The following is a 27,119-nucleotide window of genomic DNA, read 5'->3' as shown; positions in this document are numbered from 1 at the left end:
GGGCTGTGATATATTTTAGAGATAATGAAAATTATGTAACCTTACATATGAATGAAAATATTAACAGTTCATAGAAGTATAGTACTTACTTTCATTTTACACTGTGAGTCAACAAATCTTTGATCTTGTTGACTCTCAGGGTGAGCTGAACTATTATTAAAGCCTTATATTAACAGCTTAGTATGTCTGTGACATCTAAAAGACTTTTTGTGTCTTTGTTGATAGAATATGCTAGTTAATCTCTCCAAAAGTAAAAAAACACTGGGGTGTAGCTATGTTCATTTTGTTGTAGAACTTGCTATTTCACTAATTTCATTTGTCTAGTCATAACATTGAGCAGATTTTTTTTTCTTTATTGACTGACTGTTTGTATTTCAATACCAAAATCATCAAGAAAGATGAAATGATGTTTAATATTTTGGCCACTGAGAACCCTCAATGTGCTAGTCTTTTATTTCTGAGTTACTGCTAATGTGCCCTCCAACACTTCACTACTTTTTTTGTCTCTTCACTCCATAAGAGTATTGTTCTCATTCTGTTCTTCAGTCTGAAGGCTGATTTGATGCAGCTTCCCATGCTAGTCTATCCTGTGCAAATCTCATCATCTCTGCATAGCTATTGCAACCTACATCCATTTGAATCTTCTTACTGTTTTCAAACCATGGGCTCCCTCTACAATAATTACCTTTAACATTTCTGTCCATTAGCAAAATGATGTTTCCTTGATGCCTCAGAATACATCCTGTCAACTTATCCATTCTTATAGACAGTATTATTATTTCAAAAATATATTCTTTTCTATGTTATCATTGAGTATGTAATTATTTAGTTAGTTGACAGGTTTAACACTTTTATCTGTTTGAACTGTGTTTCTGCATTTTTGTTTATGATCTCTCTGTAAAGATCAGCTCTTTATACCATCTTAAACATTGTTACAGGTATGGCCACAATCTGTAACATGGGTGCTGAAATTGGTGCAACAACATCAATTTTCCCATACAATCAACGCATGAAAGACTATTTGTTAGCTACAAATAGAAAGGAAATTGCTGAAGAAGCAGACAAATATGCTAAGACACTATTTATGGCAGACCCTGGAGCTCCTTATGATCAGGTATAACTTTCACCCGCTTCTGTGTGTGTGTGTGTGTGTGTGTGTGTGTCTGTGTGTCTGTGTGTGTTTTTCAGACACGTGTGCTTGTACACACACACACACACACACACACACACACACACACACACACACACAAACATACATAGTGATTTGATACATGTCCTTTATGTGTGTGGCTTTCCCATTAATATCAGCAAATTTAGCTTTCTGTGATTTCTTTAAATTGTTTAAGGTAAATGCTGTGATGATTCCTTTGGTAGAATGCATCTGATTTTCTTCCTAATCCTTCCCTATTCCAAACCTGTGCTCCTTCCATTAAAACTCAATATCATAGTGTTTGAAGGTAGTTGTAGAAGTGGAAGAACGTTGTGGGTGGGAATACACAGAACGAAGTCATGTTTTGTTCCTTGATGAGTAATAATAAGCATTGAGCCTGACAGCTTGCACATTTCCTTCAGGAGGGGGCTTACAGTGATAAACAAACATCCTATTGTACACGAAACATCCCAATATTTATTAATGGACTGATAATGATAGCTGCATCAATGGTGGTAAATGTAAAATTTTCCACATTGTCCAAAATGTTTCTTTACCAATCGAAAAGTTTTTGGATAGGGTTTTTAACCTTTTGTTCTATTACATGCTTTTGTCAATTTTTTCAGTTATCTTCATAGTACTAAGTTGGTGATGAAATCATCTGAATGTCATGGGCAGTATGCTCTCCAGACTTGAATTCTGGTTACATTTATGTGATTCACTTGGAATACATATTGCTGTTAGCCCAGCACCCCCCATGGTTGTTCAAGAACAGGAGCTTGTTTTCCTGAGGACTAGCAAAAATAATTTTCAGGTTTAAAATATTCATCAATAAGCTTATTGATTCCTTGTCCCAAAAGGTGTGGAATTGTATTCAAATAAAACATTTAAAAATGAGAGAATACATTGTAATGATGACAGTCATCATCTCCATACTTCATATAATGCAAAGAACCTCATAATCATCATAATACATCTTTCATGTAGCTTTCTGTCACTTTTGCTGGATAGTTGGAGCATGCTTTTGTTTAAATTAAATTTACTCAAGGTTGTTATAATGTACAATTATTTTCAAAACCGTTTTCTGTTATTTATCCTACGCACCAACATGGTCCAGTTGTTTTAGGTGTAGTGAGAAACTAAGTCAAAAGAAATATACTGAGCAACAGAATTCGTCTGACCAACATGTTTCTGAGTTATGAGATGTCTGGTTGTGCAGGAACAAGATAACTGGGTGAGGAACAGAGTCTGCAATGATTAGGTTCTCACTGTGAAGCTGTGATGAATTGAAACTGATCTTTTCCATCTTCTTAACATTAGTCCTGCCAAATACCATAATTTATCACTAGCACTGTTACTATTGGTACTTTTACTGTCACTCCTCCCCCCTGCACACACAAACACATTTCTCTTCATTACCACATTGTGCATTTGCTGGTGGCTCATTATGTGTCCTATTAAATGCACCCTTCCTTAGGTAACTGCTGCTTGTGCCTATAGGTGTCTCCAGAAGAGGGCGGGAGGGGGGGGGGGGGGGGGGGGGGGGAGCAAGAGAGGGAATTTGCTCCCTCCTGGAATCTGAATAAAGGATTTTTATTTATTACAACACTTTCATGTATTTCTAGCAATGATTGTTTGCTGCTTTACTAAACTACAGATTACAGAATTGTTCTCTTGAGGTGTTCTTGAATACTGTTGCTTGCTGCCCAGCACCACATGCAATCTGACAAATTCTGCTGTCCAGTTGGCATGGCTGCACACTACTGTTAAAAATTTCAGATGAGGATTGCATTGGTTCAGATGTCCAGGTCAGTTCCATCAACGAATTGAGGGTGTTTATGGGAGATTTCCCATGTTCGTATAGTCGTATGCTGGCCCTAGGCTACAGTTTCCCTGACCAAACAAAAAAAATATAGCTTTCAAAAAACAATTTGCTTAACTTTACTAACTTTAAAGAATACAGAGAATGAAAGTAAAGGAATAAATTCATTAACTTGATCAGGCGCGAAGTTTTGTTTACAGACAATGTGTTGTAGATTCCATCAAAGTCAAATAAGCTTTTATGAAGTTTAATCCCTGTTCCTTCACTTCCAAGAATATTCATCTGCCATATTTATTGGTTATTCTTGTCAATATTCAGCAGGGCTTTGCTCAATCATTCTTTTTTCTTTAGCAGTTTTTTTTTTTCAGTTTCAACCTGATAGTATGGAAACTTAGATATATTGCATACCATGGATATACCATGGAGATATTGGATACCATGGATTTAATAGTAATAGGATGTAATTTCAGATCACTGGATCAAAAAGGTGGCATCCAGATTCATATTAGATGTATTTCATCGTGTATAATATTGAAATATGCTTACCATTTAGGTGTCAAAGCAATCTGAGTACTACGTGGATAACTGCCAACTGTTTGAAATAATAGAAGTTTAGTATACTTCTTGAAATGTTTAGCTATAAGAAATGACTCTTGCCTCTCTCATGAAAAAATTTCTGCATGGGTCCATGCCTGGACCATGCATTTATTTACTCCAAAGTTCAATCCAGGACCTCTTTATTATAACACTGCACAAACACTATATTAGAGTTCGCACCAGCCAACTTTTATTCTGCTTCCACATGAAAAGATATACTGAGACAATGAATAAAATAGTAATCGGCACAAACACACTTAACCAAAAAGTATATTCACAGTTGAACACTGAAGCATACATTAGTCACTTAAATGTGAGTCTGGCTGAGAGCCCAGCATGCTGGTTTATATAAGGCTTTTAGGCACATGGCACAGTGCTTGTTGCACCATCTGTGCTGATGTGTAGTGTCCTCTTCAGGCCAGACATGGAGACCTGTGCTGTTTAATTATGCATGCTCAATGTATAGGTTACAACACTCCTTCCCCCTTGGGGACAAATGTTCATGATGTTGCCATCAGAAGGGGATGATTGTTGGAGTAGGAGTAGGAGTTCTGTTGTCAACTGCAGCGTACGGTCTGAAATGGTACTGCTGTGGACCAGCACAGCACCTTTCACCCACAAGAGACTGTAAGGGAGCACTAATGTGAAGGCGCCAAATCCATGTCTGGGTAGTCACTCAGCAATGGAGCCAGCAGAGAAGAGAGAGGCAGCATAGGGGCTGCAGAGATGGATGCAGCCCCATGCTAACCATAACCACCCTGGCCAGTGGCAGCAGCACCAAAAATGAAGACAGCACAGGGGCTACAGGGGACACAGACTGCACTGTGGAGGCTGGTGCGTATGGTGGAGGTGGTGGCGCAGTCTCCAGTGTGTGGTTGGCCACACGTGAGCGGAGCTGGTCGTAGTGTCATGACACCAAACCATCGGAGGTGTGCATGACACAGAGACAGTGGCCTCAGCAGTGATGGGCAACCACTGGTATCTACTTAGGGCACTGGTCAAACCCACAGGCCCAGATGGCAGACCTCAGACAGAACCACTGCGAGGCAGGCGCTGGAAGGTGGTCAGGCATCGGCCAGAGCAGATGAAGCAGTGTACAGGGATGGCGGCCATGAAACATCTCTACTGTGCTACAGTTGCCAACTGGGATGAACGTGTACAAGCTCAAGAACCTATTGATGGTTTCCTCAGGAGGAGATTACATGATATATTCTATCATCTGAGTTTTTAAAGTATGGAATAGCTGCTCCACCTCACCACTGGACTAAGGATGAAATGGAGGAGGAGTCGTAACATGCTGGATACAAGTTGTGGGCCATTTTTTTCTGTCATGAGCATAAATGACAATCCTTCAAAGAGAAAAGTCTTGACGGAGGCCATCACCACAGCTACTGTGGGTGTGGTTGGGCAATGAACCATATAAGGAAATTTTGAAAAAACATCAACTACTACTAGCCAAAAAAAGAAAAGGAAAGGACCCATAAAATCAGCATGAATACACTACCCAGGGATGCTGAGGGATGGGCCATGGGAAAAGAGAGACACGTGGTGCCGCTAACTTGGTGGCGCACTGTGGACAGTCTGACACAACATGTGTGACCTCATTGCCAATACTTAGCCAAAACAAATGGTGGTAGACCAGCAATTTTGTATGAGAAATACCCCAGTGGTCCAGGTGGAGAAGGCACATGTTGTCCCACTGCAGTGCAGTGGGGATCACAAGCCTGGGTCCGAACTCTTCAGTAGCCAAAAGTAACACACCATCAAGAACAGAAAGGCAGTTTCGGAGAGCATAATAATCACACAAGGGATCTGATGCCTGACCCAGTGGTTTGTCTGGCCAGTTGTGGCACTCAGACAAATTGAAAGACCTGATGTAAGACAGGATTGGCTGTGATAGCTGCCGAAATTAGAGAACTGCTAATGGAAAAACCATCCACGTTGTTTTGGGCTTAGCTGTCTAAATGAAAACACAACAGTTCATCCATTAGAATCAGTCAGCAATCAAGAAAGAGCACCTGCATTAGTGTGTTGTGCTGTGGGGTGGAAATGAAACTCACAGTTAAAGCTCTACAAAAACAGCCCAGTGTTGCAGGCGATGGGCCGCTTTATCCAGTAAATGAAATTTAGAACCACAGAGGAAAACATGAACATTTTTTGAGTGTGCACACCTGATTCAGGGTTTCAGAAGTGTATGCAATAGGGTATTTGGAACCATCCACTTATTTGTACACAGGAATGTGGTCACGTTGGGAAGAAATTTATGGTTGCATGTATTCTTTCTGAGAATGGCCTGCAACTCCTTGACGTTGGAAGGATGTGGCAAAGCCATAATGGCATCAACAGGCTGGTATAAAGGCTTGATGCCAGCATGTGAGACTTCAAAACTGAGATAGATGATAAATTGCTGAAAAAAATTGTGATTTGTCGAAGTTACATTTCAACCTGGCAGTCTGCAGCTCTGTGAACACAGTATGAAGGTTCTGCAAGTGTTCTTATCTTGAGGAACCGGAGACTACAGTATCATCCAGGTAGTTAATGCACCTCAGAACGGAAGCTGTGAGCTGTTCCAAAAATCATTGGAAAATAGCAGGGGTGCTAGCGATGCTGAATGGAAGGCATTGGTATTGGTATAATCCAAAGAAGCATTCACTACTAAGGATATGTCTGGAATCATCATCCACAGGTATTTATGGTAGTTGCACATAGCGGCAAGCCGTGCTAAGACTAGGTCCTAATGGGGTAAGACATACATGTCAATAGTAGACTGTGAATTTACAGACTATTTAAAACCACCACTGAGCTGAAGGTTGCCGTTAGGTTATGCAGCAGTTACCAACAGAGTAGACCATTCGTTAGAGGAGAGAGGTGTGCCAACACCCAAGGACGTAAGTCAATCTAGTTCTAATTTGACTTGTTCCCATAAGGCTATTGAAACTGACCGGGCATGAAAATACAGGGGCACACAGTCGATTTCATAGTGACTTTGTTATGTGAGACTAGAAACTGATAGCACACCATAAACCTTCCAAAAATAGTGAGGAAAATTCTGAGCAGAGCACATCCAGTTGTTGGTACAGAACCTGATCCGATACCAGATGCACTTCGTCATCAATAGAGAATCCAAAAATTTTCAAGGCACCAACTCAAATAAGTTTTCATTGTTAAGATCATCCACCACCAGAAAGTGCAAAGGCCAAACAAATGATTTTATACATTACGGGGACAGAACACTGTCCCAATATGGGTATTTGCTGTTTGTTGTAACTCACCAACCAACGGAGACAGGGGACAATGCCAGTGGTTCAAGATCCACATAGGCTTGAGAATTTCACAAAGTCACTGCTGCAACCATGTCTACTTACATTTTTAACTTATTGTCCAAAAAATGCACTTCAATATAAAATTTGTTTGTGGCTGCAGTCACTGGGGAAACATTGTTCACATCAATGTTCATCTCTGACTACTGAGGTTGAGAGTTGCACACAGATGCAATATGTCCCTTTTTTATAATGGTTGCACATTGCCCATCACTTTGGACATGTGGCCCACTGATGGTGAAGAAAACAATAACGGCACGACAGGAGAGGGGCATGTGACCACTTTCGTGACACTGACTGCTGTTACTGTTTAGCACAGCATCGTGGAGACTGTGATTGCATGGCCATGGCATCACCTTCCCCTGTGAGCTCACAGATGGTGGCTGAGGAGGAGAAGCAATGAAAACTACTTCACACCACGTTTCTATCTGATTTACTGCTTCCCTGCGTACTTCAAAATGCTGGGTAATGTTCAAAACCTCTGTGAGAGAGGGATTTTCACATTGTAAAAGCATGTTCACCAACTTTTCTATCAGAGGCCAAATGTATTACAGCATGACAAACCATCGAATCAGCCTTGTGCCCAGGTGAGCTTCCGTAACAAACTGGCAATGATGGCCAAGCTGATGAAGCTCTGCTGCCAAAGATCTGTACGACTGCTGCAGCCACTTTTCACAACAGCAGAACTCAGAACAATCAGCGATAACATGAGTATTTTTGCAATGATGAATAGAGAGAAACTGACACATTTCATCAAAAGCGAAACTGTGGTTCCCGAAGAGGAGGTAGCTGACAAAAGGTGATAAGCATGAGGAGAAATCCATGACAGAAAGAAAGCCTTACAGATGTTGATGTCAGAGATGCCAAAAGCTTGGAAATGTTGCCACAGGCATTTTTATATGCGTTCCAGTCTTCCGTAGTATTCTCATACAGAGGAAACGGTGGAGTTTGCATCAATGGCAGTGAACCCTGGCATGTCAACAGTGCTGCCAGATTGTTTACTGCCATGGATAGAGCCTGCTGCTGGCTGACGTGAGCTTGCTGCTGTTCAAGAAGAAATGGAAGAATTTCTCCTACTGACATATAGACCATAATGAACCAACAAATGAAACACGCTCAGCAGAATACTGCACTATTCACCAAAAATATTGTCATGTTGCACAAACACAATACCTGAATTCCCACCAACCAACTTTTATTATGCTTCCACATGAAAAGCTATACTGAGACAACATATAAAATAATAATCAGCACAAACACACTTAACCAACGAGTACATTCAGTCACAGTCTAACAGTGAAGCATACATTAGCCATCTAAACATGAGTCTGGCTGAGGCTGATGCTGGCTTACAAGAGGCTTGTTGCGTACTGTGCTGTGGTTGCCGTACCATCTGCACTGCACGGCAGTGCCTCTTTAGGCTAGTCATGGAGATGGGCGTTGTTTAAGTACACATGCTCACTGTATATGGTTACAACATTCTTCTATTAGCTGCCTGAGCTACCAGTCTAATCTTAAGCATTTATCTGCAGCACCTCATTTCAAAAGCTTCTTTGTTCTAAGGCTTATATTTCACATTACACTTCTGAACACGGCTACACTCAAGGCAAATATTTTCAGAATAGACTTCCTAACAATTAAATTTATATGAGTTAAATGTTAACATATTTCTCGTTTTCAGAAAAATCTTGCTTGGTAATGCCAGTCTGCATTTTGCATCCTCTTTAATTCAGCCATTAAGTTATTTTGGCACCCAAACAGCTGGAACTCATCTACTTATTTTACTGGTTCATTTGCTAATGTAATTCACTCAGCATTGCCTAGTTGAATTCAACTACGTTCTTTAGCCTTGTTTTACATTTGATGATATTCATCTCATATCTCCTTTTGTGGCAAGAAGAAGGGACCGGTTAGTAGGACATGTTCTGAGGCATCAGGGGATCACAAATTTAGCATTGGAGGGCAGCGTGGAGGGTAAAAATCATAGAGACCAAGGGATGAGTACGCTAAGCAGATTCAGAAGGATGTAGGTTGCAGTAAGTACTGGGAGATGAAGAAGCTTGCACAGGATAGAGTAGCATGGAGAGCTGCATCAAACCAGTCTCAGGACTGAAGACCACAAAAACAACAACAACATCTCCTTTTGAAGATCTTTCAAGTCCTTTGCCATCTCTCCCAGAAATACAATGTCACTGTCAAACCATACAGTTTTTGTTTCTTCTTCACAAACTTTAATTTCATTCCATGTAAATTTGAATTTTGGTATCTTTTACAGTGGAGTATATGCAAATGGGTACCTACAAGACCAGCCAATAAATTCTCGCACACTGTTATGTGTTCATTGTGTGTTGTGTTCCTCACTTGCCAGGCCACCTTTATGATGTACTTCATATTTTTCTACTGTGGAGGCTCTGAGTGAAAAATTAAATGGAGGGTGATATTTTTTGTTATGTTTAGCTCTATGATAACTGGATTTCCTTTTTCCTCTTCTCATTTTGTATGGTAATTTACTGCTACTTGTGTATGTAGTTAACAAATTTATTCTGGTGATCTCTTTGTTACAGGACATTTTTCTTTTTGCAGACAATAGAATTAGATTTGGATACACTAGAACCACACATCAATGGACCTTTCACGCCAGATTTGTGCCACCCTATCTCAAAACTTGGCCAAACAGCTAAAGAAAAAGGTTGGCCTTTGGATATTAGAGTGGGTAAGTATTTCCTGTGAAGATGTCAAAAGAAATCATGGTGTATCTCCTAATATGTGAATGTTTGTTGTGCTAACTGCATTCTCTGGATACTGTAATATAAGTAACATATGATAGGACAGACTGTCATTCACCAGAAAAATATTAGTGTATGGAAGATAAGTGTGTAGAAAGGTGAGATAACTGCTTAATTAGGCTTCTGAACTCTTGTTCTTGTTCAGAACAAGGTGGTGGTACTAAGTCATATTCACACACTTAATTACTATGACAAAGTTGGCATGACTGCAAGTTTGGGATGATGAGAATGGGACAATGAGAAGAAGGCTGAGTAGAGCTGGGTGATGGCAACAGGGAGAGAAAACTGGCATAAGTGGGAGGACAAGGCCTTTATTTGTTAAGGATAAATCGTGACAACAGGTTCCTCTTTCTTAAAAGCATCTCAACTAGTTTAGTGATTTCTTCAGTGTGTTATAGTGCACCCCTTTGCTTGTTGCCCATATGTTATGAATCACAATTATTATGTTGTAATTACTATCTCAGTTTACACAATGTCGAAATATATAGCAAGAGCAAATGCATTATATTTGCAGATAAACAGTACTTTTCTTCCAATGTTAGTCTCAGTTTCAGGGCTGGTTCCTTTCTTCTCATATAACTTATTGAAAAGGTTTTGTCCAGGTCACTAAAATGTCAAGTAACTGGGGTATTATGTTGCTTTTAACCACTTTCTTCTTTTAGTTGCATGTTCTTGAAACACAGTGTATTTGACACTTTTCAAATATACATTGTGCAACTTGCTTGAGATATACAAGGGAGATAATCAATCAGAGAGGAGCATTTACCAAACTTAGTATACAATAAACCCAATCTCTCACCATCTTAACACTATCTAACACTGCCTGCAACTACTCTGATGCAGTTGGTGCTAAAAACAATATTTTGTGAATCCAGCTTCCTGTACCTTCTAGAATAGGAAATAATCCAAATCAGTATTAACAGGACTGTATTAATCGAAATTATTTTTCAGATTTAATTTATATCTTGCCTTCTGAAAAGTAGTAGATTGTGTACAACAAAACTGAAACATAACAGTATTATATTTAATGCAAATTTGTTTTTTGGTCATTGAAGTTGACAGTTGTGGCGACTAATTTTCATGGTACACGATTGACATTACAAAATGGATTGCTATGAATAATAAAAATATATTAGCGGAAAAATAGGTTTTTGGCAATCAGATATGTTCGGAATGCAATATTTAAGCAAGAAAATTAACCCAAGTGTGTCCAAAATTTATATGGAATCAAACATATCGGTTAACATGTGAAAATTCTGTAGGTTCATTATAATGGTCACAAAAGATAGAATGTATCAAACTCAATTGCACAAACACCACAGCAATTTGCTCAGAATTAAATATTCATCACCAAAATGTGCAGTCTATTAAGAATAAAGTACACCAATGTGAAGTTGAACAACAGTCATGAAACAGCATGGTGGTGTGCATTATGGAGCCCTGCTCTCTCTCTCTCTCTCTCTCTCTCTCTCTCTCTCTCTCTCTCTCTCTCTCTCTGTGTGTGTGTGTGTGTGTGTGTGTGTGTACTGCTCAATCACTGGTAAAATGGAGGCTTCATTCAACAACATAACAGAAGTCCTGGAAAGAGTCTCAGACCAAAAAACTAACACAATAATATGTGGAGTCATGAATATTAACACGTGTTGAGGATGAAATTAATTATACTTTCCTAAAAATTTTGAACACCTTTGGTATGGCACAGCTGGTAAACATTGCTACTAGGGAATCAAAAAGTTCATCATCAGTCTTGGACTATGTACACACAGGTATCGACAGGAAAATTATAAAGTATTGATAAGAGACCTTGAACTTTTTAATCATTACTGTAAGCTAATAACGCTACAAACAGGCTTTTTAAAACCCACAGAATTGCTAGCCAGCAAAAGGACCTTCTCAGAACATAAAATACATACTTTTTCTAGTGCAGAGGCAAATTGAACCTGGGATGAAAAGTATTTGAAAAACAATATAGATGCTATGTTCTCCAAGTCATGCACATTGCTTAAATTAATTTTGGAGGAAACATTTCTGAAAGTAGCCACTTCAATAGCAGGAAGTAAGGAAACGACATTAATCCATAGTTCTGAGATAACTGTCAAAGATATAAAAAAAATACTTGCTGTAAAAATACCGTTCAATGACAAAATAATAATACAGAAAATGAAAGCAAGGCAGTATGAGATGTCAAAACATGTGAAACTGGAAAAGACAATACAAGAATAATAACATATGAATCAAAGATGGGGGTAGAATGACAGAAAATCCTCAGGAATTGGAAAAAAATTGTAAATGACTATTTCTCTGGTATTGCAGAGAAGTTGCAGCAAATTCTTTCTGAAACACCTGTAGCACCCACAATGACTTACACAGCAAGAACAATGTTGTTTCCCATAACAGAGCTTGAAGTCAGGAAGACAACATAAAAATTACATAATAAGAAGTAGTGGAGATACTTAGTCACAGATAGGCACAACAAACATATTGTCAGAAAATGATCTTTCGGACAACGAGGCCTTCATCAGAGATAGAACACACACACACACTCACACACACACACACACATATGCAAATGCAACTCACACACAGATGGCTGCAGTTTCAGGCTGCTCAGGACACATTTTCCATTGTTGAAAATAAGAAACAGGCACTCATAGACGAGATACCAACCTGTGTTCTGAAGATGTACACAGAAAGCATACTAGCCCAATTAACAAACATAGTAAAGGAGTCCTTAGTTCAGATATTTTTCCAGAGTATCTAAAGCACTCACGAGTTGTGCCCTTACTAAAGAAAGGTAAAACTATAGGCCAGTTTCACTGTTGTCTGTGTTCTCAAAAATAATTGAAACAACCAAGAAAGACAGATTAATTATTTTCATAAATAACTACAACCTTTTTAAAGAAGCACAGTTTTGTTTCCACAGTGGAAGAAATACTATACCACCCATTACAGAGTTCACAAAAGTGCTGCTTGAAGCACTGAACAAGGATGACTGTTTTACAGGCATATTCATAGACTTGTACAAGGCTTTTGACACTGTTAACCATAAAGTGGTACTAAACAAGCTACATGCATGAGGTGCAAGAGAAATAGCAAATGTGTGATTCCAGTTTTACCTGAAAAACAGGGTGCAAAAAGCAGAGACAGTCCACACATCTGCTGGTAGTAAATTTGTAATAAAACAATGATCAAACAAGAAACATATAAAAAAAATAGGCGTTCCTCAGGGTACTTTATTGGGTCCTTTTCTGTTTGAAATATATACCAATGACCTTCCAGACAGTATATGACATGAAGATAAAGTTCTCTTTGTTAATGACAGCAACATCATAGTCACAGAACTCCTGTTAGAGAAAACAAATGAAACCCTCAAGAATGTTTATGATTGGGCAGTATGCAATAAATTTATACCAAACAAAAAGAAAACAAACAGTATGCACTTCAGCATATACAGAAAAACAACTCTGTAACATTAAGTATAGATGATAAATCTGTAGATTGTGTAACATAACACAAAGTTTTTAGAGGTAAATATTGATTGTCAACTAACATGGAATGATGCTCTCAAAGATCATCTGCATCTGATGCTCTTAGGGTTCTATTATCACTTTACAACAGCCAATGTCTTGTGGTGACATACTATTCCAACATACACTCAGTTCTTAGCTATGAAATTCTTTTCTGAGTATCAAAAGTATATAACATGGACACAATTTTTAAGCTATAGAAAAGGACTCAAATAATATTTGGACTAATTGTAAAGAACTGTTTAAAAATTGGGCATCCTTACTGCACCAAGTGAGTGTCTTTATCAATCTGTTGGACTTACCAAAAACAGTATTTTTTATCAAGGAATAAAACTGTATAATAAATGGCCCAATGAGATGGTTGGTTGGTTGGTTTGGGGAAGGAGACCAGACAGCGTGGTCATCGGTCTCATCGGATTAGGGAAGGATGGGGAAGGAAGTCGGCCGTGCCCTTTCAGAGGAACCATCCCAGCATTTGCCTGGAGTGATTTAGGGAAATCACGGAAAACCTAAATCAGGATGGCCGGACGCGGGATTGAACCAATGAGATGGAAAAGGTTACTAAAATATATCTGTTTAAAAACACGGCTAAAGCATTCTGCTTAAGTAACACATACTACACAATTAAAGATTACTTAGAGGATGCAGAGATTTGGTTAATAACAAAAGGGGATATTTACAACATCTTGCCACATTACTGTACAGTACAGTACAATGTAATACTTCTACAAGAAAATCATATGCCAAGATCTATAGTGCATGGCAGTAATGACTTGTCATTCTCCTGAGTTAAGCATCTCACTTGTCATGGGGGGATGCTCACTCACTTTTTCAGGTGAGATGAGGGGAGGACAAGAATAAATGTATGTGTCCTGTTTGCATGTGTACAGGCCTGCAGTCAGTTTCCTGGCAGACTAGAGTTAGCACAAGGGCTTATCAGGATTTTCATGGTTCAGCGGTTACAAGTTTGTGCAACAATGAAGAGCAGAACCGTGATTTGTAATATAAGTCACCTGGAGCAAATTGTGTGTAAATCAAAGAACATTGTACAATAGGGACTCACCAAATGAGGCAGTGTAGTTGTTGCAACACTGACCTCATATTCAGAAGAATGAAGTTTGTTCATTCCTGTCATCCTGATGGGACCATCAAGGCCACATCTAACATCTTGTCCTATCTTCATAAAAGCATACTTACAGACGGTGAAGAAAAAGTCATGCACTCGGACATCACAGCGCTTTTCATCACATACTAGCAATATAAAAATGTCTCTCAAAATTTCATCCTGCATACATTTCCGGCAGTAAATGGATGTCAAAGATTGGCAGTATGGCAACACTGTAATCATGTGTACGGTAACTACCTCTGTCAGCATATAGAAGTAGTGCTGTGCATTTGGTGCAGTGGATAGTGTTTTAGGTTAGCATGCAGGAGGTCGAGGCGTATTTGTTTTTATTTGTCAGTGTCATTCTGCCATATAATACTAAAGTACACACCATTTATTAAGCCACACATAGTACAGTGTTTTGTTGCAGTGAACATAACAAAAATATGGTCAGATAAGTCAGAAGTAGACAGTTGAAACAAATGAAATGTCATAGGACAGAATAACTACAAAAACAATATCAATTTTGAGATACTAAAGATGATTGCACAGTTAAATAAGTCAACATCTACTAGTCATTTACACTACATGCAGCACGTCTGCTCAGATGTAGCACATCAGCAACAAATGACAATAATTATTTCCATATTAATGACCATTTGGCGTTTACGAAAGAATACGTTGTCCTTAGAGCAGATGACAAAGCAACCCCTTTGCACATTCAAACATTGCACAACCTGCTGGATCATACAACTCCGGACTCTTCACAACATGGCTGTAACCACAGATACAAGAGCAGCATAGACATGTGCTATCAGTTCATCCACATGTGTTGGCAAAGTAGACTACCTCCTTCAAGTGTGCCAACAGGAAGAAATCCAGGGGATTTAGGTCATACAAATGTCAAGGCCATACAACTGGACCTCCTTGTCTGAGCCATTTCCTTGGAAATGTTCGGTCAAATACCACTGTACATTAATTCCAAAGTGTGGAGGTGCACCATCATGTTGGAACCATGACCTCTACCAAACATAGAGTGGAACATCTTCCAGTGCATCAGACAAATAGTTCAAGAGAAATGCATAAAACCTCCATGAAGTCAACTGGTCAGGCAATAAGTAGGGTCCAAACTCCTGTCTCCCAGTATTCTGGCCCAGATCCTCATGCCAAAGTGAAATTGATCCATGATCACGGGTGAGGTGCACATTAATGTCACACCAGTGGTGGGCATTGCGCTTATTGAAGACACCCTCACAAGTGAACAGTGCTTCATCTGACCTTCTTACAGTGTTTATGAAGTCATCATTGGCTTCCTGTTGTTGTTGGAACCATTCACAGAACTGCATCCACAGATTGCAGGATGCAGGTGTTGCATTAAATAATAATGATAGGAATGCAGCCCATATTCGCGAAGCATGTCAACAACCTTGCTTAGCGAGACATGCAGCTGCCTTGCTACACTACATGTACTTTGCTGGGGTTCTTGGAGTATGACCTCCAGAATAGTTTCCTCAGTAGCTAGAGTACGGTGAGTCCATGGGTGACCTGTCACGCAGTGGTGGAAGGAGAGAACCTGTCTCCTGAAGGTAAAGCTCCATGAGCACAACCCCAGCCCTGGTTCTCAGCTGCACCAAGGACCAGAGGCATGTCCACATATTCATCGTTTGTATATGCCATATGTCGCCACACTGTTTCTCTAACAATAAGGAACATGATGTTTCCACATTTCATTGAGTATAATAATAATAATAATAATAATAATAATAATAATGCATGGAGATGCTTACTAAACAGCATGCGCTAATCAGACTCAATGCTGAGAAGCAAAATTAATGGTTCTGTGGTGATAATACATTCAAATGGTAACTGAGTTTGGAAATTATTTGAAAAGCACATTGTTGGTCCAACTGGTGATGTAAGGCCCTAACAAAATGTAATGGACCTGAGCATGGCAAGAATAATAGTTGGTATTAATTGATGGGACCGTTGTAGTGTACACAGAAAACAGGTTTGGAATCTGGTAGATATAGTGGTGCTAAACCATTCCTGCCCGTGATGTACAAAAGGCTTCTTTAAAAGCTGACCCGTGAAAACAATTGTACTTCTATTTCTGCATTCGTAGTACATAAGTGCAAATGTTGGTTTCTGCTGCAGGTACTGATGACTACTATATTAATTTGGCTTTCCTTAATTTCTGATACTATGTCTTCCATTTTTTTGTTGCAATTGTTCATTTTCCTAAATTTTTCCCTTGCCCATTGCTATTACCATCATAGTTTTTATGTAGCTAACTTTTTCTTCTTTTGACTTTACAAGCACAGTGGTATCCCTATTACAAGGAACAAGACTATTCTTCTTAATCTCCAGTTTTCAGAGAGGCTTGTTTCAGGTCCATGGCTATTAATATTTCAGGAAATAACTCTTCTACAGTACACTTCTTGTTCGCAACCAGTTTCAAGGGCAGAGCCTCATTATAAAGTGTTCTCGATTGTTGAAAGTAGACACACACACACACACACACACACACACACATTATTTGGCATATATAGGAGTCATATTACATATGACATGTTTGACTGACTTCACCCTTGAAACTATTTGTAATTAAATAAATAATAAACTAAAATGGAGTTACTGAAAAGTTATTTCCTGGAACAAGCCTATACCAGTGTAGAGCAGGGATGGAGCTACCATCTTAGAGCCTGTGGACCTGCATATGTTTTTCTGTTGGAGACATGTATCTTTAGACTTTGAGTCCCCAACTCTGTCCACAAGGTAATGGCTTTTGGTTCATCTGCTTATCTCGCCACTGGGATTGCATTCTACCTTCCATTGCCTTTCAAATCATGACGTGCTCACTGGTTGTTCAGTCAAAACTGATATGTATGGGGGCTGTACATTGCAGAATTTCATTTACACACAAAGATGACTGAATGATATCTTTGTTTTTTGCCACCTGTTATGTTCCTTTTGTACCACGAACAAGCCTTCCATAAGATACAGGCTTGCTCATTCCTATGGTATAGTTGTCAAAAGGGACTGCCAATCAGTATGTATATCAGTATCTTTTAGACACAAGTCTTTTTCTTTTATTCTTTTAGGTTTTCCTCTCTCCCTCTGATTTTTCTCCTCATCTAACAAATAACTGTCAATGACTACATAAACATAATTTACTTTATCCCTGCCAACAGAATTCTAATTATAATTCACTAATATTTCATCATCGTCACAGAGTCAAAAATAATGTATATAGCCTAATTTACTGAAAATTTGTGCTCACTGTAACACTTAACATAAAAATTGTGTACCTTTCAGCAAACATTGCCATGTATCATTATTCTGTTATTGACAAATCATTATCATTTCTAGGGCTCATTGGTAGCTGTACCAATTCTAGCTATGAAGACTTGGGTCGATGTTCAAGTATTGCCAAGGAAGCAATGAAGCATGGACTCAAATCTAAAATTCCTTTTTATATAACACCTGGGTCTGAACAAATTCGAGCAACGATTGAGAGGGATGGGATTGTAAGTACACCTCAGCAGTGTGCGATTTGCAGGGGGGGATGGGGGGGGGGGGGACTTCCCCCCCTCTGCATCAGACCATCCCCTCCTCTGGTTTTAGTTTATGCATCCCAACCTGGGATGTTTATTTCCCAAGCACTGGAGTAAAACTTTACATATAATTTAAATTTGTGGAGCCGAACACTGAAAGTTTTTAATACAGTCTTACCATTAATACTATTAATATGTTTGCTTATTAATTTTGAAAAAGTGTTATGTAGTACGTAAGCATTTCAAAACATTTAGAACTAAATGACAAGACGACGCACACCACATTTCCGTAGCATGCCACAATGTTGCAAGACGTTGCCCCAGCGTAAACGAGGCTTTAGAGCCAGGTTTGTATTGTATGGTGGATGTGATGTGTTGCGTACGAAACTAAAACCTGCAATCAGATCCAAACGTCGTGGAAAAATGTGAAGAGGTGTCATCCTGCAGCAAGATAACACTCGCCCACATTCTGTCAAACGGACAGCCGACGCAATAAACGAGTTGAGATTCGAGGTGCTGGAAGATCCACCATACAGTCCAGACCTGGCTCCAAGCAATTTTCACATGTTTGACGCTTAACGGAAGCACTATAGGGAAGAAGATTTGAAAGTGATGAAGACGCCATTGCTGCGGTGCAAAATTGGTTACAGATGCAACCGATAAACGTATTTTTTTCTGATGAAATAAAAAAAACTTGTAAAACATCGGGAAAACTGCATTGAAGTTGAGGGATGTTACGTAGAAAAATAACGCATGTTTCAGTTTTCTATCATCAGAATAAGTACAGCTTTTCACAAATGTACCTTTACTTTTTGAATTCTCCTCGTATACCTGTATGTAGATGATTTTGTAAATAAGCTTTACCTATAATGTACTTTTAAAGATATAACAAGGAATGGCTTTTCTAATAGTGCATACGCATGAATAGTGAGTTTCGGCATTAACATCAATTTATAAATAACTGTTTAACCATGGGTAACGCCACAGTCCAAGGTAGTAACATATATAATTATACTAACCCACTAGGACATCCTCCCCCCCCCCACCCTCCCCCACTGGTAAAACCACAAATCGCACACTGCACCTCAGTATGAAGGAAAATAATTTACAGCATATTTCATGTCGAATATTGATAGTCACATTAACAAGACTGATAATATTTCTAGCTTTTTAATAAATCCTTCTTTGGAGCTATAGAGTACATATACACACATGTAATACCTTAACGCCTGTATGACTACATTGTCCCAGTTACATGTACTATCACTACTGGACTCCGCCTGACACAAGCCATCACTCAGTTGAGCTGCAGTGGCAGCATAGTGTTGTCATCCAGGACAAGGTAGCCATGCAGGTGTATGTGTGTGTATACATGTATGGGCTTGTGTATTTACAGCTCTAAAACTGGCAACATTCTCAGTCTTGTTTATATGCCTGTAAATGACTCAGTGCCTCTACTATTCAATGAGTTGTTACCTTTATTCCTTCCAGTAATTGTATTCAACCAAGGGACTTTAGATTACCATATTTGTGTTTCGTAACTGGTGCATTCATAATTGTTTACATTTTACTAAGACTTTCCATCGCTGTACCACATTCATAAAATACATTAACTTCAACATATACAATGAATTCCAAAACAAAGACTTCATTTCTTATAAATTCTTCCTTTATAAATTCCTTTCTGTCACAGAATTACTTTGCTTTTGATAATCTGCTAAATAGAGAAACATCATGAGAGGTCAGTCATTGGAGTAAAACTGGATCCCACTTTCACTAGTGTTTGTAAGGCATCATGAATGTGACATTTAAATTGTGTCATTTAAGCAGAACTTCAGTGTAGGCTATACAAGTTTTTAATAAACAGTCTCTTTTTTAGAAATGTGTCCTACCAATAAATTGGTTCATGGCATTTCCTTGACTTACAACTCGACGTATGTGAGTTTTCCAGTATTGCACCAGTGAAATGCTTCCTATCTTTGATATATAACAGTATCTATGTGATTATTTTACCTCAGCTTCCCACATATCATTGAAGTGAGGCATTTTTGTTACATGACTGTCTCTTTTTATGGCTTACTAACTGTGTACTCTAATTCTGTTACATTTTCATGTTTCATGAATGAATGTAATTGATCAATAAACAGATAAACAGACCAATACATACATTGGGCATAGGAGTAAGAAAAGGTACAATGAAGAACAGAGGAACTACATTTACTGGAGGTATTCCAGCAGAATTATTAAAATTCGGTACTGAGAAATTACTTACATGATATGTTAAGAAATAGGTTCTAAAAATGTTTAAATGGGGAAGATGTATCAGGCAAGTGTAAAATAAGTTATACTTCAATAACACACAAGAAAGTAAGAAAAAAAGCGAGTAAAAATTATAGCAGTATTCAGCTTAACAGTACCCTCAGTGGACTTAATGGAAGAATTATCGAACATTCCTTAAAACAAGAGCGCAAAGAAATGAAGAACAAGCAGTCTTTAGAGCCAATATACCAATGATTGATGACTTTTTTGTGTATTACATATGATTGAAATGAAACAGTTCAAGCACAACCCCTTCATTTGGTATTCATATATGTAGATAAAGCTTGTATTTTTAACCAATCTATAGAAGAAATAAACAAAAAAATAATAACTGCAATTCACACATCATGAAAAAACTGCACATAAAAAAATTAAATCCAGCATATATTTGTCACCTGGATTTCAAGTTCCAAAAGGATCACACAAGGATGTTCTATTTCACCCACATCATATAAGATGCACACAGAAGAAATTTTTTTTGCCTTGGAAGAAAAAAATTGTAAATATAAAGATCCCAAAAATTGATAATTCATTACAGTTTGCCAATGACAACTGATTTTGGCCCAAGACTGTGATGGTACGGAGTATGTGACCAGAAAACTGGTAAGTGAATATAAAGAAGTGAGACCTAAATATAATCATCAATAAAACAAAATGCAGGGTAACTGATGCTGTAAATGATGATTTAGTATTGTAAGATGGGTTGAGAACAATAGCAGTTACTGATGAATACAAATACCAAGGTAGAATTTAAAAATTATGGAAAACAAGATAAAGAAGCCAGATCAACAAATATTCAGGAAAGATTACTATTTCTTAACAAAATGCAGCTCTATAGTATAGTACATAAGAACAATACTATACCAGGACATTTAGAACAATAGTTAGGAGGATTATTACAAGTAGGTCAAAAGTTTGGATAATGAAATGGCAAGTACAAGCAGTAGTCAGAAAGTTTTAATTAACAGCTCGAAAAAATCTAACTGGTTCCATGAAACATGGTGATGTTATTGGTTCTTCAAAAGATATTCATTCTTCAATGCCACATATTTTTGCCAGTGGTGCTTGACTTGGTGGAGACGTGGGTTGTAGAAGCCTGTAGTTTGGCTGTTCAGCAAACTTTGAATATCACTTCATTGTCATTCTGGAAATGCCTGCCACACAGCAGTTTCTTGCCCTGAGAAAAGCTGAAGGAGTTATTGGCTGTCATGTCAAGGGGATATGGGGGTATGACTATGTCTTGTTTAGACTGAGCTAGGACAGTGTTCTTGAGCAAAAACACCTGCTTGAACAGTCTTCTGTGAAGCTTCATCTTGATAGCCTCCTGAAATATAATTAGGAACTTTTAGTAGTACAATCCTGTGACGAGTTTCCCCTTATAAAGATAACCTGTTAGCACTACACCGTAACAGTCCCAAAAAAGCACTCAGCATCGCTTTGCTAGATGATGGTTGGGTCATTACCTTATTTGATATTGATGCATCCACGTGTATCCACAGCTTGCTTTGCTTCTTTGTCTGGGGATCATAGTGATATCTCCAGCATTTGTCCATGGTGACTCGGTAGCTGGATTGGCCTGAAACAGCTGCAACATTTCCACCATTGTCTCGATACATGGGATTTCTGAATGGGTGTGATCGGTTGTGGAAATTGATGGACAGCTACCTTTTTCATGTTCAAAATATCATGTAAGACTCTGAAAACTAACCCACAGCTGATTTTCACCCTTTCCCTTATTGCGTTTATTGTTATATGCTGGTCTTTGAGTATAAGGGTCTCCACTTCTCTAACTATTCCTAGTGTGAGATGGTCTGACACTTTCTTTCTTTGTAATACAAACCTTTTAGATGACAGTGGAAGTGTATGTGCCATCTAATGACAGTTATCATGCTGAATTGTCGCCATATCAGTCATCAAGGATTGCTGCCAATTGTGTAACTGTTGTGAAAGGAAATGATTATCCAAAACAAGGGCAAACTGTCGAATTTTGTAAAATAAGAGTTCACAGATTCTGGTCACAGTTGTTACCATTTTATTAATGTTAATACCTGTGAACCATGGTAAAAATTTTTTGAAAGTCTTTAAAATAAATGTATATGCAATGGATGAATTATGAGAATGATCAAATTAAATAACATTTTTTACTTTAACATAAGACTGTAATTTATAGAAATTTCAGGCTAATATGGTATTTTTTGCAACCAAAGGAAAAACCAAATTTTGGTAGAAACATTGAGAAGTTCGGTATGTTGTGTAAGAACAACTTCTCTAATACACCCAAAATGAACATTGTAACTATGATGTACTACATTCATAACTTTGAAAAATGAGGATTAGACCTGCATCAGGTGCCAAAAATCACACGTTTACCCACATCAGATGGCAAACCATAAGTCAGTCATTCAGTCATCATGTTCTGTACGTCTCATCATGAAGAAAGGATGTGAAGTGAATCAGAGTATACATTAACATAGAGAAATAGCTGTTTTAATAAGCATTGGTAGTTACTGAGAAAAAAATTTAAGATATTAAAACTAAACATTCAAAATATCTAAAAATTCAAAATATCTATGAAAATGCTTCTATAGTATTTATTTCAAACATTATCCTTATCGCTTAGTTCTGCTGACTGAATACTGTTGTTAACTGCTTTACACTAGCAGGCTGTTCTGTAAAGACAACGGAGAGTGAAATTATGCAAAATAAAGTCAGTACTGTTTATCACCTAGCCACCACACTGAAAAGTATTTTGAACTGTAAAATTTTCCAACCTTAACTTCTGAAGTGCTAATTGTTACATGTTATCAAGATGGGCTCAAAAAGAATTTCACAGACAGAGTTTCGTTTAGCGCATGACCATTTATTCATGTTTAAGTTTTTAATATGAGTCCTTGTGATACCAAAATTTTAACTGTTTGCTGCTAACTAATAACAAGCATGTTCCTCCTCTGAGGTGTGTGTGGCATGATTAAGTTTGGGCACTTAATCAGATTGCTTGTGTTATCAGCAAACATAACATATTTTGAACAATCCTTAAGAACAAGTGTGGCTTGTGGTTTCCATACTGGGGAAGGCTGCGACATTTGACCATCAGAACTACCGTAGACTTCTGGCCACGCTACCGATCAGTCTGTCACCACAACCAAAATTTCAGGAGGGGGTGGGGGGAATATCACACTCTAGCCAAACATTTACTTGCTTATCTTCCATTTGTTTCATAACCAACTACTAAATAACATCTAAAGTTAACTCCACAATAACACGTATAGGTAGCTTATATCGCCCAACATCACATTTCTCAACAGTTTACCACAACAATTAGTACTAAAGGACACATTTTGGAGAGATCTTTAATGTGGTGTATGTTAGCTTCACTGCGCGCTTAATGTTTTTGATATTTTCATTTCTAAACTTCAGACTTCAATGTTTTGAGCACTCAAACATGGTGTTTTGTGTTTGTGTGATGACACAGTGATGTTCCCATGATGTCACAGATCTTGTGCTGTGACTGGCTGAGATGAGCATCCTGAGCAACTGCCATGGTAATTTACACACTGTATTTGTTGTATTTATATTTGTGTATTACCAAAATATGCACTTTAAGTGGTATAGCACACATGACAGCTGCATTGTACACCGCTCTGTTAAAATTGCATGTATACCCTTGCCTGGATTTACACTGTTTTTGTTCTTGATTACTGTTTACTTCAGGTCTGGGTGCACCTAGTTCCTTCACTTTCTTCCTAACCACACATTCCAAAATTTTACCTGATAAATTGCACACTGAATTCATATTGCATTGTTTTCAAAGTTGTGATGTACTTCTGTTATTCGCAAGCAAGTTAAACTCACTAAAATCATGCATAATACACTTCCAAAAAGAAACTTCCTAATAATGCACATTACCCGCAGTCAACTAGCAAGGAAACTAAAGGCATGGGACATATTTCAGGCAGGGGTATTTTTGCGCACTTTTTACTCTAATCATTTATGAAACTCTCACTAGGTAGTGACACTTACGTTACTGTACTCCACTGCACTCTGGCGAGACATTTGCAAACTAATTCCAATGGCAGATAAAATAGCCAATAGCAGAAACAAAAAGACTCTAAAAACTATCACAACAGTAATACTAAATGTCAATTAATGACTTATCAAAGTGTAATAGAGATATAGAGAGACAGGGATTCAATAGCAAAGTTTCAGCAACTTGGAATGTAAAAATTGTGTGGAGGTTGGTAGGACACCCTTAGGCTGAAACCCCAGAGCCTTCAGGATGCCCATAAGAGTTGTACTCCGAGGAAACCACGTCCCCAGACATCTGCTGCACAGAGCTGAGCTGTATTTCTAAATGCAGCCTTAAGACTAGCTGCTACCTGTTTGAAAAACATTGTGTGATATCACATATCAACAGTCCCAAAAAGATTGACAGGCATCATTTAAATCTGTGTGGCAATATTCGAAATACATTCTGATAATTGAAATTCTGTAATATATTATTGAGAAATGTGAATTAATATATATTTTGGGACAGCTCTGTCTCAGATCCTTTAATTATGAGCCATGCCTTCTTTAGAATCAATGGAAGGCCATTTATCTAGTTTTTGAAGAGAAGGTGACCCAGTACCTAACTTTCTAGTAATCCATATTTTACATTCCACCATTATGAATGTAGTTTCTTTCTTCTGCTACAGTTTGACAATGTAACCTCTGACTTCTTTTATGGAGGTAAGGCTCCATCCATGCATAGGAATATCATTAATGCCATAAAATATGAGTTTCAAAGTAGATTATTGTGGTCTGCACAATCAGACACCATAGCAAGGTCATTGAATATGCTGAGATAATAGTTTGTGATTACACCCCTGACATGACTTAACTTATAATATTATATATGGCTTTCACTGTAGAGAAACCTTTGAGAAAATCAAACTGGTAAGCAGTTAACAAGTTACTCTGCGAAAAAAAGAGTCAGTATTTTATTGTTGCCTTCTTCCTCACAGAGCTTTAAAGTGACTGGAGGGTGTTGTGCAGTTATAGCTCAAGAGTAGTCCTCCTAAATCAGCATAACATTGTAATAACCTGTTAGAAACACCATCATAGTCGGAAGACTTAGCAATTATGTTTAATAACAATGATTTTTGTAATTTTGAACTAATATTTGTGGGTGGTGTAAACAGTGTCTTCTGGAGTAAATCTAATGCATAAGTATTTGATTGTTCTTTAACGGGTGAAATGTTAGCAGCTATGGTGCAGAAGCAATAATTAAAATTGTTGGTAATAATTTCCATTGAGTCACTATTTAAACTTTGGATATTGCCTGGGAACACAATTATATCCACCTGATTTCCTGTTTTGTAATGCTCTACATCATTTTGTGAGTTATTTATTGCAAGATTTATTTTCTGTTGTTGATGACCCATAAAAAGGTTCACATAGGAGGGTGCCACGTGGTTGCCAAAGCCATGTTGCAGATTTCCTTGAGTATGATCCTCTCAAAGAAAAAGTATTTCTGTGTTAGGATTTAAGTAATGAGGAGATGGATTTGGAATCGGTAGAATGTTGGGAGAGATAGTGTTCGAGGTCATGGGCATGGGGAATGTTGGTGTGTAGGAAGTGATGTCAACAGTGACAAATAGGGATCCAGTTGGGAATAGCTGAGGGACAATGAAGGAAGTTTTCATGTCTTTGATTTAGGAAGCTAGGCTGTAGGCATTGGGTTGACAGTGTTGGTCAATAATAGCCAAGAATCTTTCAATAGGAGCACAGTAATCAACTACAATGAGGCATTCAGGATTTATAATGTTTCAGTTTTTTTTTTTTTTGGGGGGGGGGGGGGGGGGGTCTTAAGCACTTGAGTAGGAGGCTGTGCTGGATTTCTGGAATGATAGCACAATGGCAGGGGGCTTGTAGGTGGAAGAGTCCAACAGTTCTTGAATGCCTTAGATAATATAATCACTATAATTAATCACTACAGTGGTGAAGCCTGTGTCTGTAGGGAGGAATGTTTAAAGCAGGCTCTGCTTTAAGGTTTGGGATGGCTGCTCTGTTGAAAGTTAGGTGTTTTGGGGAATGGAACTAGAAAAGGAGACGAGGACAAGTTAGAGGTAAGGAATTCCTGCAAGATACCTAGGGGAAGGTTTAGCAGAAGAGGTAAGGATCACAGTTTGATGGTATGAACCGGGATGGCAAAGGTTCTGTGCTAGATTTTGACTGACTCCAGTTGGAAAGCTGGTGGCGAAAAAGTGTTTCCATGGTAGAAAGTGGAGAATGAGAGTAGATCTTTGGTGAGTCCAGCATGACTTAACTTGGGTGTGTGGCTGAAGGGGAAGTGTTTGGATAGTACTGAAACTTCTGTAGGACTGAGATTTTTGGTGTGTTGGCTGACAACAGTGTTTGAGTTTGTTTGGAGTCTGGGACATGAGGAATGTTAGGAGGTAGCTTTGTGGGATGGGACAGAATGAAAACACCAGCATGGCATGGTCACACTCTTACAGATGCTGGAGGACTAGGCTTTCAGTTTGGTAGATAGGGTGCATATAGCTGGGGCTACATAGTAACAATATCTTGCAGAGGGAGCAGATATAGTTCATTAGTGAGGGGCCTTCACAGACAGACATTATCTCCCTCTCCCCCAAATCCAGTCTGCAAACAAATTTCCTGTGTCTTATCCTCACATGCCCCTATACTGACTGGAAGTGAACAAAACCATGAATGACTTGAGAAGCTGCAGAGACTAGCCAATGGGCCAAGGGCATCAACAGCAAGCTGCCAGAGAATAAACAAACAAGTGGACAACAATGAGAGAAAGACAGCAGACAATTGAAATGGCATGGTGGAATGAGTCCTATGAGTAAACCTAAACTAGCCCACCCCGATAGCCGTGTGGTCTAATGTGCTGCTTCCCGAGCAGGAAGGCGTACCAGTTTGTGGCACGAA

General features: G+C 38.5%; 1 protein-coding gene across 1 annotated transcript in view; it reads left to right on the top strand.

The window, feature by feature from the left end:
• Positions 1 to 27,119, top strand: part of LOC124776460 (aconitate hydratase, mitochondrial-like) — a 161,283-nt gene that overhangs the window by 82,868 nt on the left and 51,296 nt on the right. Inside the window, exons 7-9 of the mRNA XM_047251469.1 lie at positions 939 to 1,114; positions 9,473 to 9,602; positions 17,677 to 17,834. Of these exons, the coding sequence (XP_047107425.1) occupies positions 939 to 1,114; positions 9,473 to 9,602; positions 17,677 to 17,834 (464 nt within the window). The remainder of the gene's footprint in view (positions 1 to 938; positions 1,115 to 9,472; positions 9,603 to 17,676; positions 17,835 to 27,119) is intronic.

Source organism: Schistocerca piceifrons, chromosome 2, assembly GCF_021461385.2.
Source record: "Schistocerca piceifrons isolate TAMUIC-IGC-003096 chromosome 2, iqSchPice1.1, whole genome shotgun sequence".
NCBI classification, from domain to species: Eukaryota; Metazoa; Arthropoda; class Insecta; order Orthoptera; family Acrididae; genus Schistocerca; species Schistocerca piceifrons.
Note: the sequence above shows the minus strand (reverse complement) of the source record. Positions and strands in the feature narration are given on the sequence as shown.